At 48.7% G+C, this 17477-nt stretch overlaps 1 protein-coding gene across 1 annotated transcript; it reads left to right on the top strand.

The window, feature by feature from the left end:
- The first annotated feature begins 13588 nt into the window (after positions 1-13588).
- Hapln2 (hyaluronan and proteoglycan link protein 2) lies at positions 13589-16796 on the top strand. The gene is made up of 6 exons (XM_051157437.1): positions 13589-13762; positions 14849-14990; positions 15205-15558; positions 15670-15786; positions 15882-16064; positions 16455-16796. Exons 2-6 carry the CDS (start codon positions 14903-14905, stop codon positions 16736-16738), a joined length of 1026 nt encoding a protein of 341 aa, XP_051013394.1. The 5' UTR covers positions 13589-13762; positions 14849-14902; the 3' UTR covers positions 16739-16796.
- Positions 16797-17477: the final 681 nt, after the last annotated feature.

Genomic DNA, 17477 nt, shown 5'->3' with positions numbered 1-17477 from the left:
AATCCTTAAAAACTAATTAAGGAGAAAAGAAAGTGTTACAGGGCTATTTTTAATTCACTGGCATAGAATATTATATATTGCTGTAAAATAAGTACTTTTAATTCATTGTACTTTTCAATTTTATCACAAGAATTACATTCTAAGTTCCATATATAGAAAAGGTAAAATATTTAGATAAGGTTTTCAAAAACCTCAGAGACCTACAGAATATGGCATTTAAAGAAATTTTTATCGTTTTGAGAATTATTTGAAAATGAGACAGGTTGACTCCTGGCAACACCAGCCTGCCTCAAAGAAGGTAATGAGCATCGAGGAACTTCCTCACGGAGATGGCTTCAGATGTGGCAAAGCCAGCCACTGGGCAAAATGTCCTTGTTTTCCTCCACACATAGAATTCTGCCTGAAATGGGCAAGTTTGGATGCAGGTGGAGTTGCCGGCCAAACTCTGCCAAGACAGGATAGGCAAGTCCTCAATAGTCCCTGCTTCACAAACTATGTCTGTCAGATATATTGGACCAGAAGGCTGAAGATGATGCTCCAACATGTTAGAGAGTTTTGAGTGACTGTTCAGGCAGCAAAGTGTCCCTGTCATTTTTTCATTTTGGAAGCTGTTAACTGCACTTCCTGTTTACTCAGGCAATTAATTTTATTCCTTCTCAGGTCTCTGATGGGGTTGAAGACAGCAAAACATTAGGAGTATAACATGAATGTAACGACTGATTTGTGGTTCTTGTGTGTGTATATTGTATATTGGTGTAAAGGAAGTTACATGGTCTGATCTGTGTGTTGTTTCTGTGAGGCCCATATAGTTCAGGATAGATAGGAGCACCTCACTATCTTGTTAACTAATAAAGTTTTGCCACACCAGTTATCTTTCTTGAGATGGGCCATTTGGGGAATGAGCCGGTAGTAATTTGAACGAGAGTGAGGCTAGACTCTTATGTTTGAATTCTTGGTCCCCAGTTGGTGGAACTATTGGGAGGTGTGTCACTTTGAGGTTTCAAGAGCCCATGCCATTCTGAGTTAGCGCTCTCTCGGATGTCAGCCCTCAGCTCCTGCTCCAGTGCCGGGCCTGCCTGTTTGTTTCCATGCTCCCTGCTACGGTGGTCATGAACTCTAACCATGAACCCCAAATTAAATGCTGCCTTCTATAAGTTGCCTTGGTCAGGGTGTTTTGTTACAGGAGTAGAAACGTAACTTAGACAAGTGGGTGCTTAGATGTTCAGCTATGCATTTGCCGAGGGCATCCCAAATGCTTCGTGTGTGTCATGGTGAGTATGCCTGTCTTCATGGCACTTGGGAGGTGAGAACAGGGAAATCATGAGTTCAAAATCATACTCAGCTACATAGCAATTTCAAGGCCAGTCCAGCTACATGAAAACCTGTCTTAAGGACGAGCCAAACCCATGGTCATTCATCATGGGTCAGGCTCCATCTAGAGTCCCGTCGCTCAGGCATGGCACCTCCTGTCTTTGTTTTTTGCCTCTCTATTGAGGAAGCCCTTGATGCTTTCTGAGAGTTTTGCTACATAGTCCTGGCTAACCTAGAACTTACTCCGTAAGTCAGGTTGGCCTTGAACTTGCAACAATTCTTCTGTCTCTGCCTTCTAAGCTCTGGTTTTATAGGTATGTATCACTGAAAGGACCAGACAAATTCCATTTTGAAAAAGAAACCTCTATTTTGTGTTAGGCCTAGCCAAGGGCTGGACCCGGCTTCCAGAAAAAAACACAAACTCATCTAAACAGAAAAATATTCCTTAGCAACACAATCAGCTCACCTTGGGAAAGTCCAAATCTACTCTCTGCTGGTCAAGCTGACTAGCAGGTGGTCTGGCACATTGCAACAACCAATTACAAGAAGCCAGGCCACAGTTCCTAATGCCCCCATGACTGCTTCAACCAATTTTTTCTATAGGCCAACTTGCCCCTTTACCTATTTCCCTCTATCTGCTGTGTCAGTGCATAGGAGGGGTAGCCTGGGTTCGAACCTGCAATAAAGACTTCCTTGCCATTGCATTTGGACTTGGCTCTTGGGTGGTCTGTTTAGGGAGTCTCTCAAAATTTGGGCATAACATCACTGAGCCCAGTCACACATTATGGGCTTTACTGTGGTGTTACAGAGACCACCAAGAAAATTCTATAGACAAGTCCTCGATTTTCAGCACTATTCCCCTCCATCTCTTCTCCTGGAGTCAGGCATGTTAGGACACACTTGTAATCCCATGACTTGGGAAAGCTGGGGCAGGGGCATGGCTACAAATTCTAGGTCAGCCTGAGCTATGTAAAGAGCCTATGTCTCAAAAAAAAATAAGAAACTGACAGCCACGGTGGTGTTGGACAGTGATTTGTGCACTGTGTGTTCAAATGCTGATTTCTGGTTGCAGTCCGGATTTTGGAATTGCCATTTTAATGAAGCACCACCTGTCTCAATGTTGTATAAAAATTGTTCTTTGTCACTTCTGATTGGTTAATAAGGAGCTGAACAGCCAATAACTGGACAGCCAAATTTATAAATCCTATGGTTATAATGTTTTATTTGTGTTAGCAAAAACTGACTTAAGATGTATGTTTCGTCACTGATGTCTTTGCTAACTTTTTAAAAGCTTTATCTATTTGAAGAAACTATATATATATATCATAAAACAATTAGGAAAACAAGGTTCCCAGTCTCCTCATGGACTGTATTTATGGTTCAAAATTTACTTGACACTAAAAAACTTCAATTCAAAAACTAATTTTTATAGCTCAAAAATTTATTTTTTCTTTTTGGGTTTTTTTTTTTTTCTTTTTGGTTTTTCGAGACAGGGTTTGTTTCTCTATGTTATCTTGGCTGTCCTGGACTTGCTTTGTAGACCAGGCTGGCCTCAAACTCACAGCGATCCTCCTGCCTCTGCCTCCCGAATGCTGGGATTAAAGGCGTGTGCCACCATGCCTGGCTTCTTTTTGGTTTGTCAAGACAACATTTCTCTGTGTAGCCTTGGCTGTCCTAGACTCGCTTTGTAGACCAGGCTGGCCTCAGACTCACAGAGATCCGCCTGCCTCTGCCTCCTGAGTTCTGGGATTAAAGGTGTGTGTTACCTCCTCTGGCTCTAGTTCAAAATTTTAACATATTATAAAAATTCTGATCTTGCCAGGCACAGTAGCAAGGCTACACAGAGAAACCCTGTCTCAAAAATAAAAAATAAACCCCCCCCAAAAACTCACAAAAACTGCCCTTATGAGAGTTACTAGAGATAATTAAGACAAAAGTATTTGTTAATCACCTTTACAGTGATCCAGTTCTTTCACATGCTCAACTGTGTTTGCAGTCCTGTTAAACACAAATGTTTTTGAGCTGGGCATGGTAACGCATGCCTTTAATCTCAGCACTCAGGAGACAGAGGCAGGTGGATCACTGTGATCTTGAGGCCAGGCTGGTCCACAAAGCTAGTCCAGGACAGCCAGGGCTACACAGAGAAACCCTGTCTCAAAAAACAAACAAACAAACAAACAACACATAAATGTTTTCATTTACAGAGGGTGTGATGGCTGGTCTTGGCTGTCAATTCAAAGACATCTGGAATGACTACAGTTCAAACTGCTGGGTAGAGCTGTGAGAAGTGTCCTTGACTGGATCATTTGAGGTGGGACTACGCTGACTGGTGGCAGCCTACATAAGGGCCATGGAGGAAGGAAGCTCTTGCTCTTTTCCTTCTTGCTCTCGTTCTTACTTGCAAGTTCGTTCCTTCGTGGGCATTCGCACTTACTTCTTCAGCAGATGGTGAAGCACAGCGGAGACATCCAGCCCTGTGGATACAAACAACTACTGGAATCTTGGGCTTTCTATCAGGAGGCAGCCATTGTCAGAATAGGTGGTCCACAGCCTGTAAGCAACTCTAATAAATAAAGGTGCATGCATGCATATCCATTTATATATTTATTCTATGAGTTCTGTTTCTCTAGAGAATCCTGACTAACACAGGTTATGTTGGCTCACAGATCCAGTTCCAGAGGGTGAAATACATCGTGGTAAATCAAGGCCGCATGAGCATGAGGCATCTGGACACATCACATCCATAATCAGAAAACAGAGACTAAGCCGGCCGGTGGTGGCACATGCCTTTGATCCCAGCATCCGGAAGGCAGAAGAAGCAAGGGTGTGGCCAAAAGGCTATTGTGTAGTGTAAATGCTGATTTCTGTAGCCCATCCTCCATATTTTGTCTTAATCTTTGTTCTGAGAATCTCCTGTCTCAATGTTGCATAAACTCTGGCCCCCCAATTGTCCCCTGATATGTCAATAAAGCAGTTTACAGCTAATCGCTGAGCAGGGGAGAGAATAGGGCTGGACTTCTTGCCAGCCAGGGGAGGAGGAGAGAAGAGGAAGTAGGGGATTCAGCCAGGGAATTTGGCTATGGAGCAAGAAGGTTACAAAGCGCAAGTATTCCTGGGTGCACACTGGGAGAAAGCCAACTTAGCCTAGAGGGTTAAGATTAGAGTAATAATTGGGTACACACTGGGAGAAAGCCAACTTAGCTCAGAGGGTTAAAGTTAGAGTAATGATTGCACAATTCTTATGTTTGTGAAGCTCATTATTAAACAAATATAAAAGTCTCAATTATTTGTGTGAAAGCTGGGTTAAGAAAGAAACAGAGAAACGAACACAGTTATATAAAAATAGCATCAACACAGGTGGATCTCTGTGAGCTTGAGGCCAGCATAGTCTACAGAATGAGTTCCAGGGCAGCCATGGGTACACAGAGAAACCCTGTCTCAAAACAAAAACAAAACCACAAAACAATGAATGATGAATGCTGCACACACACACACACACACACACACACACACACACACACACACACACACAGGAAAGGTCCACATATATGGAGAAAGCTTCTTTCCAATTAAGACAGTCCCCTCATATCATGCCCAGAAACCCATCTCCTAGGTGATTGATTCTAGATCTCACTAAGTTGACAACTTGAACAAACTCTGGAAGACCCTGACCAAAGCTTTTTTTGAAACAATGCCATTGCCTAACCCAGTCAACTACTATTGCCTGCATCCTGGGGGCAAGACAGTTTCTAAACATAAAATGGCTTTGTATGAACAAACAACTATATGTGTGTATGATTTATTAGAGTGGCTAACAGGCTGTGGTTCAGCTCGTCCAACAATGGCTGTCTCCAAAGTAAAGTTCAAGAACTGACCCGTAGTTGTTCCAAAGTAAAGTTCAAGAGCCGGTAGTTGTTCAGCCCACGGAGGCTGGATGTCTCAGCTGGTCTTCAGTACACACAGGCCCTAACACCAGCAAAGCAAGAGCAAGGACAAGCAGACAAAGAGCACACAAGCTTCCTTCCCCATGTCCTTTTTATAGGCCGCTACCAGAAGGTGTGGTCTAGATGGAAGGTGGATCTCCCCACCTCCAAAGATACAGATTTAGGATGGGTCTTTATCGCCCTGGCCCGCGGGGTCTTCAAATGGAACCTGGGAGGGGGTGCTGGAGTGAAAACAAAACAACAAAAAACAAAACAGGAGACATGAAGAAATGAGGGCAAGTCTGGATTCTGATCAAGCCCCGTTTATTGAAAAATTTCACAGGGTTTTTATAGAAAGTCTCAGAGGGGCAAGGGCAGGGTTGCTATGGAAACCTAATGGCAGCTATTCTGCTCTCTAGCCCGGTAGTAAAAACTTCAAGATAAGGAAATACGTCCTGAGAGAATGCAGCTGCAGAGGTGATAAGCAAGCGGGTTCCTAGGACCTAATGGAGGTGTTCTGCTATATATCTCAGTAGTAAAAACTTCAAGGAGAGGGAGATAGGTTCTGAGGAATGCAGCTGCAGAGATAAGGCAAACAAGCAGCTTCCCGGGACCTGGACCAGGTGGTGTGGCCTCGGGCTGACCCTCAGCTTGCTATGTGCCAAGCAGAGGTGTAGAAAATGGAGCCTACAGGCAAGGTGGAATTGCCTATGTTTTAAGCCAAGAGCCACTAAGGGTGGCTCCCCATACTTTATAGGAGAAAATGCAGGCATGCCGCCCTGACAGTCTGCCTGCTGACACACTGTCTCTGAGTAAGAAGCACGCCACAGCACGCCCCCGAATAGTCCCAGAAGCCAGAACACTGAATTCTGAAGTAGCGTGAGCAGCTGGTAGCTGGCTGGCCGGCGGTCTGCACTCTTCGTATCTTCTTTTATGTCCTTCTTTCTGTAGAGACGTTGGTGTAAGCGCTCACTGTCCAATCCGAGGTAACGTGCTAAACAGTCATGGTCCGTAGGCTTCCACTATATAAACGGTTGCTTGTGAGCAATAAAGCAGATGCTGTTCCCTGAAGCTGTCTCCAGAGTGGTCCGTCTCCTGAGCCCTTTACTGACCCCCACCCCCACCCCTGGGCGTTGCAGTCATGTCCGGGGACACTCCAGTAACAACAGCACATCTCCCCACTTCAGATGGTTCAATCAAGAAAAGGCCCCCACAGATGTACTCAGCTTTTTGAGTTTCAGTTAATTCCACATGTAACTAAGTTGGCAACTAAGAATAAGTCGCCACAGCTGCTGTGTCTGCCCTTCAGAGTCCTGAAATAAATTCTCCTGTTTGAAAGAATGTTGAGGAAGAAGAAACAAAATGGGGGGCATGTTTGTCTCTTTCAACCATTACATCCAGTCTGAGAATGACAGCATCAGGCTTGCAGACCTCACTTCTGGATTTCACACTGAACCCCCACCCCCCCCCCCATGCACCAGCAGACAAGGACCTGAGACTGCACAGCTGGATACAATGTCTCAGGACACTGGGCTAGGAAGATGAGCGGGCCGGCCTAGGCTACATAGCAGTGAGCTTTGAGACCCAGGAGAACAAGGTGGGCTAACAGAGTGAGGGGGGTCAAGATCTTAAATTATCAACAGGGGCACTGGACAAAAATTCAGCTTAATGGCCCACTTAACACAGCAGTAGAGTGACAGTTGCAATCAGATGGTGGGTGGCATGTTTGTTCATAAGCAAAATGGAGTCATTGTAGCTTCAACAACCCTGAGAACAGCACCAGAACCCCTGGGCCTCTGCTAGGTTGGGGTTAAGAAGGAGTCGCCCCCCCCCCCCCCAGCTCATCCCTTCGGGTTCTAGGTTCTGAGCAGGCGTTGAGCAACTCCTGCTTAAGGGTCACAAATGACGAGATCAGAGTGGAGAAAAAGTTGCTGAATCCCAGCCAGGACTTTTAGGCTGACAGGGCAGGGAGGGGAGGAGGCTCAGCCTGCTGCCAGGATGGCCTGGGTGGCCAGGGTGGCCTCTATGTAGACTGAGCAACAAGGCTGAGGTGTGGCTGTGCCCAGTTTTGCCTTCCTCTCTCCCTCTTTCCTTCCCGCCTTCCTTCCACCCGAGAAGGAGAGGCCGTTGCCGGTTAGTGGTGTCAAGTCTCTCTGTCCCGGACCCTCGTCCTTTGTCCTCTTTTTCCTATTTGAACCCTCACCCTAACTTCATCCGGGCGGCTTTTAAAGTCCCCTGAGTGGAAGCGTGGTGTCCTTGTGGCTCATTCTCAGTCTCACCCTGAGGATGGCAAGTTCCAGCCACCCCGGAGAGGACCCTGGACGCAGCTGTGTGAAAGTCACTGAAATGGAGCCCTGCCAATCACACTGTACCTGTCTCTCGACCCCCTACAGTGGCATCCTGGCAGCCTGCCTTCCCAGCAACTTGTGCGACCACCTGGTGGTAAAGTTGGGACCATGCTTGACTTTGCCACTGCCACCAAGTCGGAAGCTGTGGACCGGACCGGAAGTGGAGTCCTGAGGGCAAGCCTCTCTGCTGGAGAAGACACGAGACCTGGAACACTCACCTGCTTCCTCTTCGCAGGGTCGAGAGACCTGAACTGAAAGTAGCCCTGAGCACACAAACCGGCGGTTCATCACGTGTTCTCCCCTCAGCCGCCTCCTTCTGCAGCTAGAGTAGTTCTGAGCTGGCCAAGGCCAGCGTTTCCAAGCTGGAGAAACTCAATGCTCAGCTAGAGGGGCGGAGCCAGCGGGGGTGGGGCCAGAGCTCTCTAGACTCGCCCCTCCTTTCCACTGTTTGCCTTGGGAGGAAGCCAATCAGATGCATGGGATCAGACTGTCCTGAACCCTGAGACAGCGAGCTATTTGTCTTCTCACTAGGAAGGGATGGGTAGGTCCTAGGAGAAGAGGAGGGCTTAGCAGCAGGCTTGGGGCGGGGTTGGGGCCTTGGGAAAGGATAGCCACCTGGTTCTGAGGAGTGTAACCCCTAGGACTCTTGTTAGCTACGCCCAAATGATATTCTGGGGGTTCGTCAGACTCAGAGAGGCCAAGAGAGGAACAGAAGGGCTAGCAGAAATTTTGGAGGGCTGGAGAGATAGCTGCTTTTCCAGAGGACCTGGGTTCGATTCCTAAAACCCACATGGAGGCTCACAAGCATCTGACTCCAGTTCCAGGGGATCTGATGCCCTCTCCTGACCTGTGCAGGTAGCAGACAAACACGTGACACACAGGCATACGCGCAAGTAAATCACCTATACACATTTAAGGGGAGGGGGACAAGGGGTGGGAGAAGCTGGGGGTGGGTATCAAATGCTTTTAAGCCCACCATTCAAGAGGCAGAGGCTGGTGTGAGTCTACATATCAAGTTCCAAGCCAGCCAGGGCTACATAGTGAGACCCTGTCTCAAACACCAAACAACAAGAAGTCGGAAAGTTTAAGACATAACTCTCGCTTTAGTGCACAGCATCCTACTCCTGTCTCGTCAGTGTCTGGGCCCCTGTTCTGAAAGTAGATAACTCTAAATCTTGAAAGTACCAGGTAAGGTTGTTCAGCAGAGAAAAAGATGGCTCAGAAACAATCTGAAGGGGCTAGAAAGATGGCTCAGTGGTTGGGAGCCTGAACTGCTCATAGCAGAAAACCTGAGCTCAGTTCCCAGGACCCACATCCAGGAACCCACAACTGTTTGTAACTCTAGCCCAGGGGGACCTGACACCTCTGGCCCCTTCGGTAGCTCACCCGCACTTATTCATACTCAGACGCCTACAAGACTAAAAATAATTAAAAAAAAATTTTTTTTTTCTTCTGAGACTGGGTCTCTCTCTCTACGTAACCTTGTCTGTCCTGGAACTTGCTAGGCTGGCTTCAAACGCCAAAAGAACTGCCTGCTTCTGCCTCCTGAATTCTGGGATTAAAGGCATGTGCCACCACTTTCAGCTAAAAATAATAAAATATTTTTAAAAAAGATTTATTTATTACATATACAGTGCTCTGCCTGCATGTATGCCTGCACACCAAAAGAGAGCATTAGATCACATTATAGAGGTTGTGAGCCACCATGTGGTTGCTGGGAATTGAACTCAGGACCTCTGGAAGAGCAGATAGTGCTCTTAACCTCTGAGCCATCTTCTCCAGACCAAATATTAAAATCTTAAAAAGTAAATAATGATGATGATGATCAGAAGAAGAAGAAGAAGAAGAAACTTGAAGCATCAAGGGTTTCTAAATAGCTGTCTCAGGGGCAGGTCCTCTGCACTGATAGAAGCCAAAAGTTTTAGTCTTATTCTGAATTGTTGATGGGCACCTGTATATATGGTATACACAGGTAAAAACCAAATTGGGTGTACACCTCAGCTCTGCACATGTGTGTGAATTGTAACATGGGAGTGGACTTCAGCAGGAGTTGAGGCCAGGGAGACTATACAGGAAGTACATTTCCACCTGAGAGATTAAAAACCCTCCTCTCTGGAAATATATATATATAATTTTATTTAATTTTAATTTATGTGCATTGGTGTGAGGGTGTCAGATCTTGGAGTTATAGACAATTGTGAGCTTCCATGTGGGTGCTGGGAATTGAACCCGGGGCCTTTGGAAGAGCAGGCAGTGCTCTTAGCCACTGAGCCATCTCTCCAGCTGCTGGAAATATATTTTTATAATTTTTTTTCCCAGACAGGGTTTCTCTGCATAGCCTTGGCTGTCCTGGACTCACCTTGTAGACCAGGCTGGCCTCAAACTCACAGTGCTTCACCTGCCTCTGCCTCCCGAGTGCTGGGATTAAAGGCGTGGGCCACCATGCCCAACCCTCCTGAAAATGTAAACAAAGTTTATATGGTACAGATGGAAGGAGGAAGCGCCTAGTTAGTGAGCATCTAAGGAGCTGGAGATGTGGCATGTGTTGCTCTTACCAAGGACCCAGGTACCATTCTCAGCACCCAGCTGTGGCTCTCACAGTCCGTAGCTTCAGTTCCACGGCCTCTGGTGCCCTGTTCTGGCCTTTTTAGGCACTACAGGTGTGGTGCACAGACACATGCCACACCCTACACCTAAAATCAACACTCATACATCAAAAATAATAAAATAAAATAAAATAAAGGGGGCATCTGATAGGTAGGCATCTGACACCTACATATCAATGCACATTAAAATAAAATAAAATAAAATAAAATAAAATAAAAACAGCTAGAGAACTCCCATGGTCTCTCCTTGCTAAGAGTCTCAGGTCCCTTCCCAGGGAGAGCCATTTTCATATAGTTTCTACCTCATCAACAGCAATCCTAGCTGCTCCCCTGTGCCTCACAGATGAGGGGGTTCCCCAGCATCGCACATAATCCTGAATTTTGGAGTAGAGGGTGCCCCATTTCAATCTTCCCCTACCCTCTTCTCCTTGGATGTCAATTTCTGCTCTGAGCCAATCGTCCACCCAAGCCTCCTTTTTCCGGTAGTTTGTGCCAGCCTGTCCTGCATCCCACATCCCCAGCTGTTGACATTTCCATGTCATTGCCCAGGGGATGAATAAAGGGGCCCTGTTACCCAACAATAGGGGAAAAGACAGAGACAATAGGAAATTGTGTTTCCAGTGGGGTGGGGAAAGAAAAGAACAGACAGACAGAAAGAGTCAGGGTCCTGAAACAGCCTGACATCCTGAAAGTCTGACTCCCAGCTTGAGAGCCTCTTCCAAAAGGCCATTTGTAGCCTGGCTAGGAGGGCGCAGGTGAGGGCTTTGGTGGGGGGAGGGGCAATTATGTTGTTTGGAAGAGGTTCATATGGAAATACAGAGCTGGAGTCATACTTAGGGTTTGTCCCCACCCCTCCTGGCCCAAACACCCTTGGACTTAAAGTCAGTCTGTCCCATTCCTAGTCTTAGTCTAAGGACAGGAGAAGTAACAAGGCCTGTCTTCTGTGCTCTTCCAGGTAATCGCCTGAGTTGCTTGCTCTACTCTGTCCCCCACCATCCCAATCTAAGTCCTGCCCTGGCTCCAGGACATCCAGTGTCCTGTCATGGCAGGCTTAGCGTGTGCTACCTGAACATAGGCCTCGGTACCTTGGCTTCTTTGAGCACAGGAAGCGAGCCTCTCTGGAAAAGCTTCAAAGGAGCCACAGCACTGATCAGGTGCCCAAGCTTTGACCGCCCAGGATCTCTAACAGCACCTCCACTGGGACTGCTTCCTTCATCGGGGACAGGAAGTGTGGAGCACTGCTCCCTCCTTCTCTGAGGAGAAATCGCCTTGCAGGTAAGCAACGGGCTGCAGGCTCCTGTGTTGGCTTCTTCTTGCAAGGGGTACGGGAATGTGGTGTGCGTGCTTCTCTCGAAGTACAGAACTCCAGACCAGTAAGAGCTTGAACTAGGCGCATCCGGCCCTCCTCTCCCAGCTCTGTTTCTGTGGCATTTCATCATTGACTCTCTGCACGGGCAGAGGAGAAAAACATAAGTATACACACTGGCTTGTCTAGGGCAGATTAGACTTTAAACATGTCAACAGTAGCTTTTCCTGGATCTCTCCCAGTCCATTTTTTATTTATTTATTTTATTTTAATTTTATTTTATTTTTTTTGGTTTTTCGAGACAGGGTCTCTCTGTGTAGCCTTGGCTGTCCTAGACTCACTTTGTAGACCAGGCTGGCCTCAAACTCACAGCGATCCACCTGCCTCTGCCTCCCGAGTGCTGGGATTAAAGGCGTGCGCCACCACACCTGGCCCATTTTTTATTTTTTATTTTTTAAAGATTTATTTATTATGTATACAGTATGCATCAGATCACATTATAGATGGTTGTGAGCCATCATGTGGTTGCTGGGAATTGAACTCAGGACCTCTGGAAGAGCAGTCAGTGCTCTTAACCACTGAGCCATCTCTCCAGACCCCCGACCCCAGTGCATTAAAAAAAAATTTTTTTTATTGCACTTTTTATTTATTCTGTATTTATGTGTGATGTACTTATGTGGATGGGGGAGGAGGACAACTTGTGTGGGGGTCGGTTCTGTCCTTTAAACATATGCATCCCTAGGAAATGAACTCAGGTCACCAGGCTTGGTGGTAATCACCTTTACACGGTGAGCCAGCTCACCAGCTCACAAAGATAAAGATCGCTCTTATTTACTGGGCTGTCTCTTGTGAACTCCTGTCCCACACACACACACCCCTTTTTTTTAAAGATTTATTTATTTATTTTGTATACAGTGCTCTGCCTGTATGTGTGATTGCAGACCAGAAGAGGGGATTAGATCACTTTATAGATGGTTGTGAGCCACTATGTGGTTGCTGGGAATTGAACTCAAGACCTCTGGAAGAGCAACCAGTGCTCTTAACCTCTGAGCCATCTCTTCAGACACCTGCCTCCTTTAAAAAAAAAAAAAAATTTGAGACAGAGTCTCTCTGTGTAGCCCTGGCTGTCCTAGAACTCTCCATGTAGACCAGGCTGGCTTTGAACTCACAGAGATTCACCTGCCTCTGCCTCTTGAGTGCTGGGCTTAAAGACAAGTGCTATTATGGCACTTCTATTTTTATTATTGGAAAGTTTGTGTGTGTGGCGGGGGTGGGGGGGGTGGGGGGCTGGGGGTGGGGTGGGGGGTGGGGGGGTGGGGGTGGGGTGGGTGGGTGTGCTCATGAAAGTCGGTATCCTAAGGGTCCAGAAGAGGGCACCAGCTCCTCTGGAACTGGAGTTATAGGCAGTTGTGAACTGCCTGGCATCGGTGCTAGGAACGGAACTTAGGAGTCTCCAGCCCCTTTTGAAAAGATCTTTTTTGCTTGTTTGTTCGGTTGGTTGATTGGTTAGTTTTTCTTTCTTTCTTTCTCCCCACCCCCCCTCCCCCCGCTTTGGTTTTCGAGACAGGGCTTCTCTGCATAGCCTTGCCTGCCCTGGACTCACTTTGTAGTCCAGGCTGGCCTCGAACTCACAATGATCCTCCTGCCTCTGCCTCCTGAGTGCTGGGATTAAAGGTGTGCGCTACCACCGCTCTGCAGAAAGCTTTTGATGTAACTAACCTGTTTCTCCAGCTACAAACTGGTCTTTGGAGCCCAATGCTTTAGATGCTCTTCAAGGCCTTTCTTTACCCAGTCCCAGTATCCCCAGCCCTGACCCCTTAATTGTTTAATAGTTTAATAGTTAAGCAATTGTTTAATAGTTCATAGCAAAGCAAACACAGCTTAGCCCTACTCAGGACTCTAAAATATGTGTGACTGGCCAGGCACTTAATCCTTGCAACTGTGTTAGTATGCTTACTGTTGCTATGACCAATATATGCCACAGAAGCACCTTAAGGAAAGAGATTGACTTTGGCTCGCAGTTCCTTGCATGGTGTAAGAGCGATTCACACCAGGGTGGGCCAGGAAGGGAGTGCCAGGCTTGAGCCATTTCCTCCTTTTCCCTTTTGTTTTGTCTGGTGCACCTGCCCTTGGGAGAATTCCCAGGTTCAGGGTGGGCCACCTACTTAGTCAGTCCTCTCCCACTACATCCTCACAGACCCCTACAGAGGTTTGCCTTAGAGTCTACTGTGTAATTCTCAGGTTGAAAATGAGGACTAGCCACCACAGGTAGGATGCTACAATTATTACTTTTCTAATCAATACACTGAAGCTGGAGTTAAGTTACTCGGTTAAAGTTATGCAGCCTGGAGTGGTTGGCGCATGCCTTTAATCCCAGCACTCAGGAGGTAGAGGCAGCAGATCGCTGTGAGTTTGAGGCCAGCCTGGTCTACAAAGTGAGTCCAGGACAGCCAGGGCTATTACACAGAGAAACTCTGTCTCAAAAAATGAAAAATAAATATAAAAATAAGGTTATGGAATAAGCATATGGAAAAGCTCAATTTGTAAGATGAATTTAAATGAATAAAAACAAGTTAAGGGGTTACCAGTCCACCACTTACTAAACAAACAAAAGTTCAAGTTGATAAGAACAGAAGCTAGAAAGGTGTTGGGAATTCATGGACCAGACAGCTGGACTTTAAACTGGTTTTATAACTTTCTTTCTTTACACATATTTATTTAGTTATATGAATGCTCTGTCTGCATATACACCAGCAAGCCAGAAGAGGGCTCTAGATCTCATTATAGATGGTTGTCAGCCACCATGTGGGTTCTGGGAATTGAATTCAGGACCTCTGGAAGAGCAGCCACTGCTCTTAATCACTGAGCCATCTCTCCAGCCCCCAAAGTCCAGGAGAGATAGGAATCAATCTTTCTTTCTTTCTTTCTTTCTTTTTTTTTTCTGTTTTGTTTGTTTTTCAAGACAGGGTTTCTCTGTGTGGCCTTGGCTGTCCTGGACTCACTTTGTAGAGCAGGCTGGCCTCAAACTCACAACAATCCGCCAGCCTCTGCCTCCCGAGTGCTGGGATTAAAGGCGTGCGCCACCATGCCTGGTGAGCCACTCTGTCAAGCAGGAGAAATCATATTTAATTTGGCTCTGGGGTAGAAAATGGTGCTGACAAATGAATGTAGAGATTCGAATCCCAATGGCAGGCTTGGGAAGCTGCCCGGATGAGACGACCCAGAAAGGAGATGCTAAGTCAGGACTTGCTGGCCGAGAAGACCTGTCATCAGCCCGTTGGCTCCCAGCTGGACAACTGCCTCTATATAGCCAGCAGGAAACCTATCTTCATCTCTGCCCTTCCCATCCTTTAGTGCTAAGGAGTGCCTACCATCTGCGCCCTGCAGACAGTGCTTGCTGACACCACCATGCCAAGCTGGATCCCCCTCCCTGCGCTCTGCTGCTTCCTTCTCCCATGGGCAGTCACCGTCTTTCATAAAGCCTTGGGGAACCCGGGTAAGACCCTAGCCCAACCCCCCAACCAGTACACTGGGGGTGGGGATCAAGGGATGGAGGACTAGAAAGGGCAGCAGGGCATAGGAAGTGAGAATCAGTGGGAAGAGGTGAGGTTGGCGCTAAGTGAGCTGAGTAAAGCCTCTGGGGACTAGGTCTGAATGGGCACTTGGGGCAGGGAGGATAAGAAGCCTGCCACTGTGGCCCCTCTGCTTAGCCCCCCATCCGGGTCCCCACTACCTCCTGCCCCCCATCCACGAGGTCATTCACTCTCGTCGTGGGGCCACGGCCACACTGCCCTGCGTCCTGGGCACCTCGCCTCCCAGCTACAAGGTACGCTGGAGCAAAGTGGAGCCGGGGGAGCTCCGGGAAACGCTGATCCTCATCACCAACGGACTACACGCCAAGGGCTACGGGCCCCTGGGAGGACGCGCCAGCTTGCGGAGGGGGCATCGGCTGGACGCCTCCCTGATCATCAAGAACGTAGGCTTGGAGGATGAGGGACGGTACCGCTGCGAGCTCATCAACGGCATTGAGGACGAGAGCGTGGCACTGAGCCTGCGCCTAGAGGGTGAGTTGTTTTGCGTCGGTCCGTCCGGCTGTTCTGGGCCACCTTGCCTCTGCCGGCCTCCCCTGCCAGCGCTCCCCGCTTCATCCAGTTCCCAAGCTCTCTGTTTCCCAGGTGTGGTGTTTCCGTATCAACCCAGCCGGGGCCGCTACCAGTTTAATTACTTCGAGGCGAAACGGGCGTGTGATGAGCAGGACGGACGCCTGGCCACTTTCGGGCAGCTGTACCAGGGTGAGCGGCGGGTCCCCGGCCCTGGGGAGCTTGCAAGGAGCTCGAGCCTGGCTTGCCCTGGTAACTCCCGTGCTCCTCGCTCCTTCCTTCGCCAGCGTGGACCGAGGGGTTGGACTGGTGCAACGCTGGCTGGTTGCTCGAGGGCTCGGTGCGCTACCCTGTGCTCAACGCGCGCGCCCCGTGCGGCGGCCAAGGACGGCCAGGCATCCGTAGCTACGGACCCCGCGACCGCAGCCGCGATCGCTACGACGCCTTCTGCTTCACCTCGGCCCTGGCAGGTGAGCCAATTGCGAGCAGGCGGAGCCCAGCCTGGGGACAACGCCTGCAGGAAGGAATCGGCCGGCCCGAGTGAAAGGACCGGGGAAGGTCGCAGGAGTTGATTCTGTAGACAGGGAGGGGACTGGTCAGCGCCAAATATCGTGGGCGGGGCCTGAAGGAAAGGTGGGGCGGGGCCTGTGGCTGGACCTAGTGTCAGAAGCCTGGAGGAGAGAAAGGATTTGGGTAGGGTCTCACGTCACGGCGGGCGCATCCCAGACACAGGGTTCCTCTGGACGCCCACAAGCACCGCCCTGCCAGGGTTCTGGTGCTGCCATTCCTAGAGTTTAGCGGCCGCGTCCCGGTACCAGGCCCGTTGCTTTGGGCGGCCCGTCACTCCCTCTGGTTCCCAGGCCAGGTGTTCTTCGTGCCCGGGCGGCTGACGCTGTCTGAAGCCCACGCGGCTTGCCGGCGGCGGGGAGCTGTAGTAGCCAAGGTCGGGCACCTCTACGCCGCCTGGAAGTTCTCCGGGCTGGATCAGTGCGATGGAGGCTGGCTGGCGGACGGCAGCGTTCGCTTCCCCATCACCACGCCGCGGCCGCGCTGCGGGGGTCTCCCTGACCCCGGGGTGCGCAGCTTCGGCTTCCCCCGACCCCAACAGGCGGCCTATGGGACCTACTGCTACGCTGAGAAGTAGGAGCGCACTGCCCTGCCACGCGCGACAGAGTGGCGGGTCCCCTCTGGACAGATGAGGAGTCCACACCTGCCTTCCCAGGCTAGCGCAGCGCTCCAGGCTCCCGGGTGGAGGGGCGTCTCGGGCATTAACTGACCAATAAAATAACATGGCACCTTCTCTGTTCGATAAGCTGTAGGTAGGCCTTGGAGGCTTGGAGTACGTGTGTAAGAGGGTCTGGCCCTGGACCCAAAATACATACTGCACGCTTACAATTTAGAACAGAGGCTGTATTTATTGTCTCTATGGCCCAGCAAACACGGTTTGTGATGAGAGGGCACCAACAGCCCGGAAGGACCGCGAAGAGGAAAACTCAGCAGGTCTGGCCATCCACTCGGAAGAACCCAGGCTTTCTTCATGTCTAGCCATCTATCCAAAGGTTTTTCATTCGAATGTTCCAGTAGCATTCCAAACTTCCAGAATTGTTTGGACCCTACAAAACAAATATTCAGTGGGTCTAAACACATTTCCTAATGTACTTAGCATTTCCAAGGTCTGCTTTTTTTTTCTAGTTTATTAATTTTATTTATTTATTTTGAGGCAAGGTCTCTCAATTTCTCCCAGGCTGTCTGCCCTGGAACTCTCTATGTGGACAAGGCTGGACTTGAACTCACACACAGATCATCCTACCTCTGCCTCCTGAGTGCTGGGATCACAGCCAGCTAAAATCTTAAAGAAAGACAGTTAAAAGTAAACGAGTCCA

Source organism: Acomys russatus, chromosome 15 (genome assembly GCF_903995435.1).
Source record: "Acomys russatus chromosome 15, mAcoRus1.1, whole genome shotgun sequence".
NCBI classification, from domain to species: Eukaryota; Metazoa; Chordata; class Mammalia; order Rodentia; family Muridae; genus Acomys; species Acomys russatus.
This window is presented reverse-complemented; position numbering and strand designations above follow the sequence as displayed.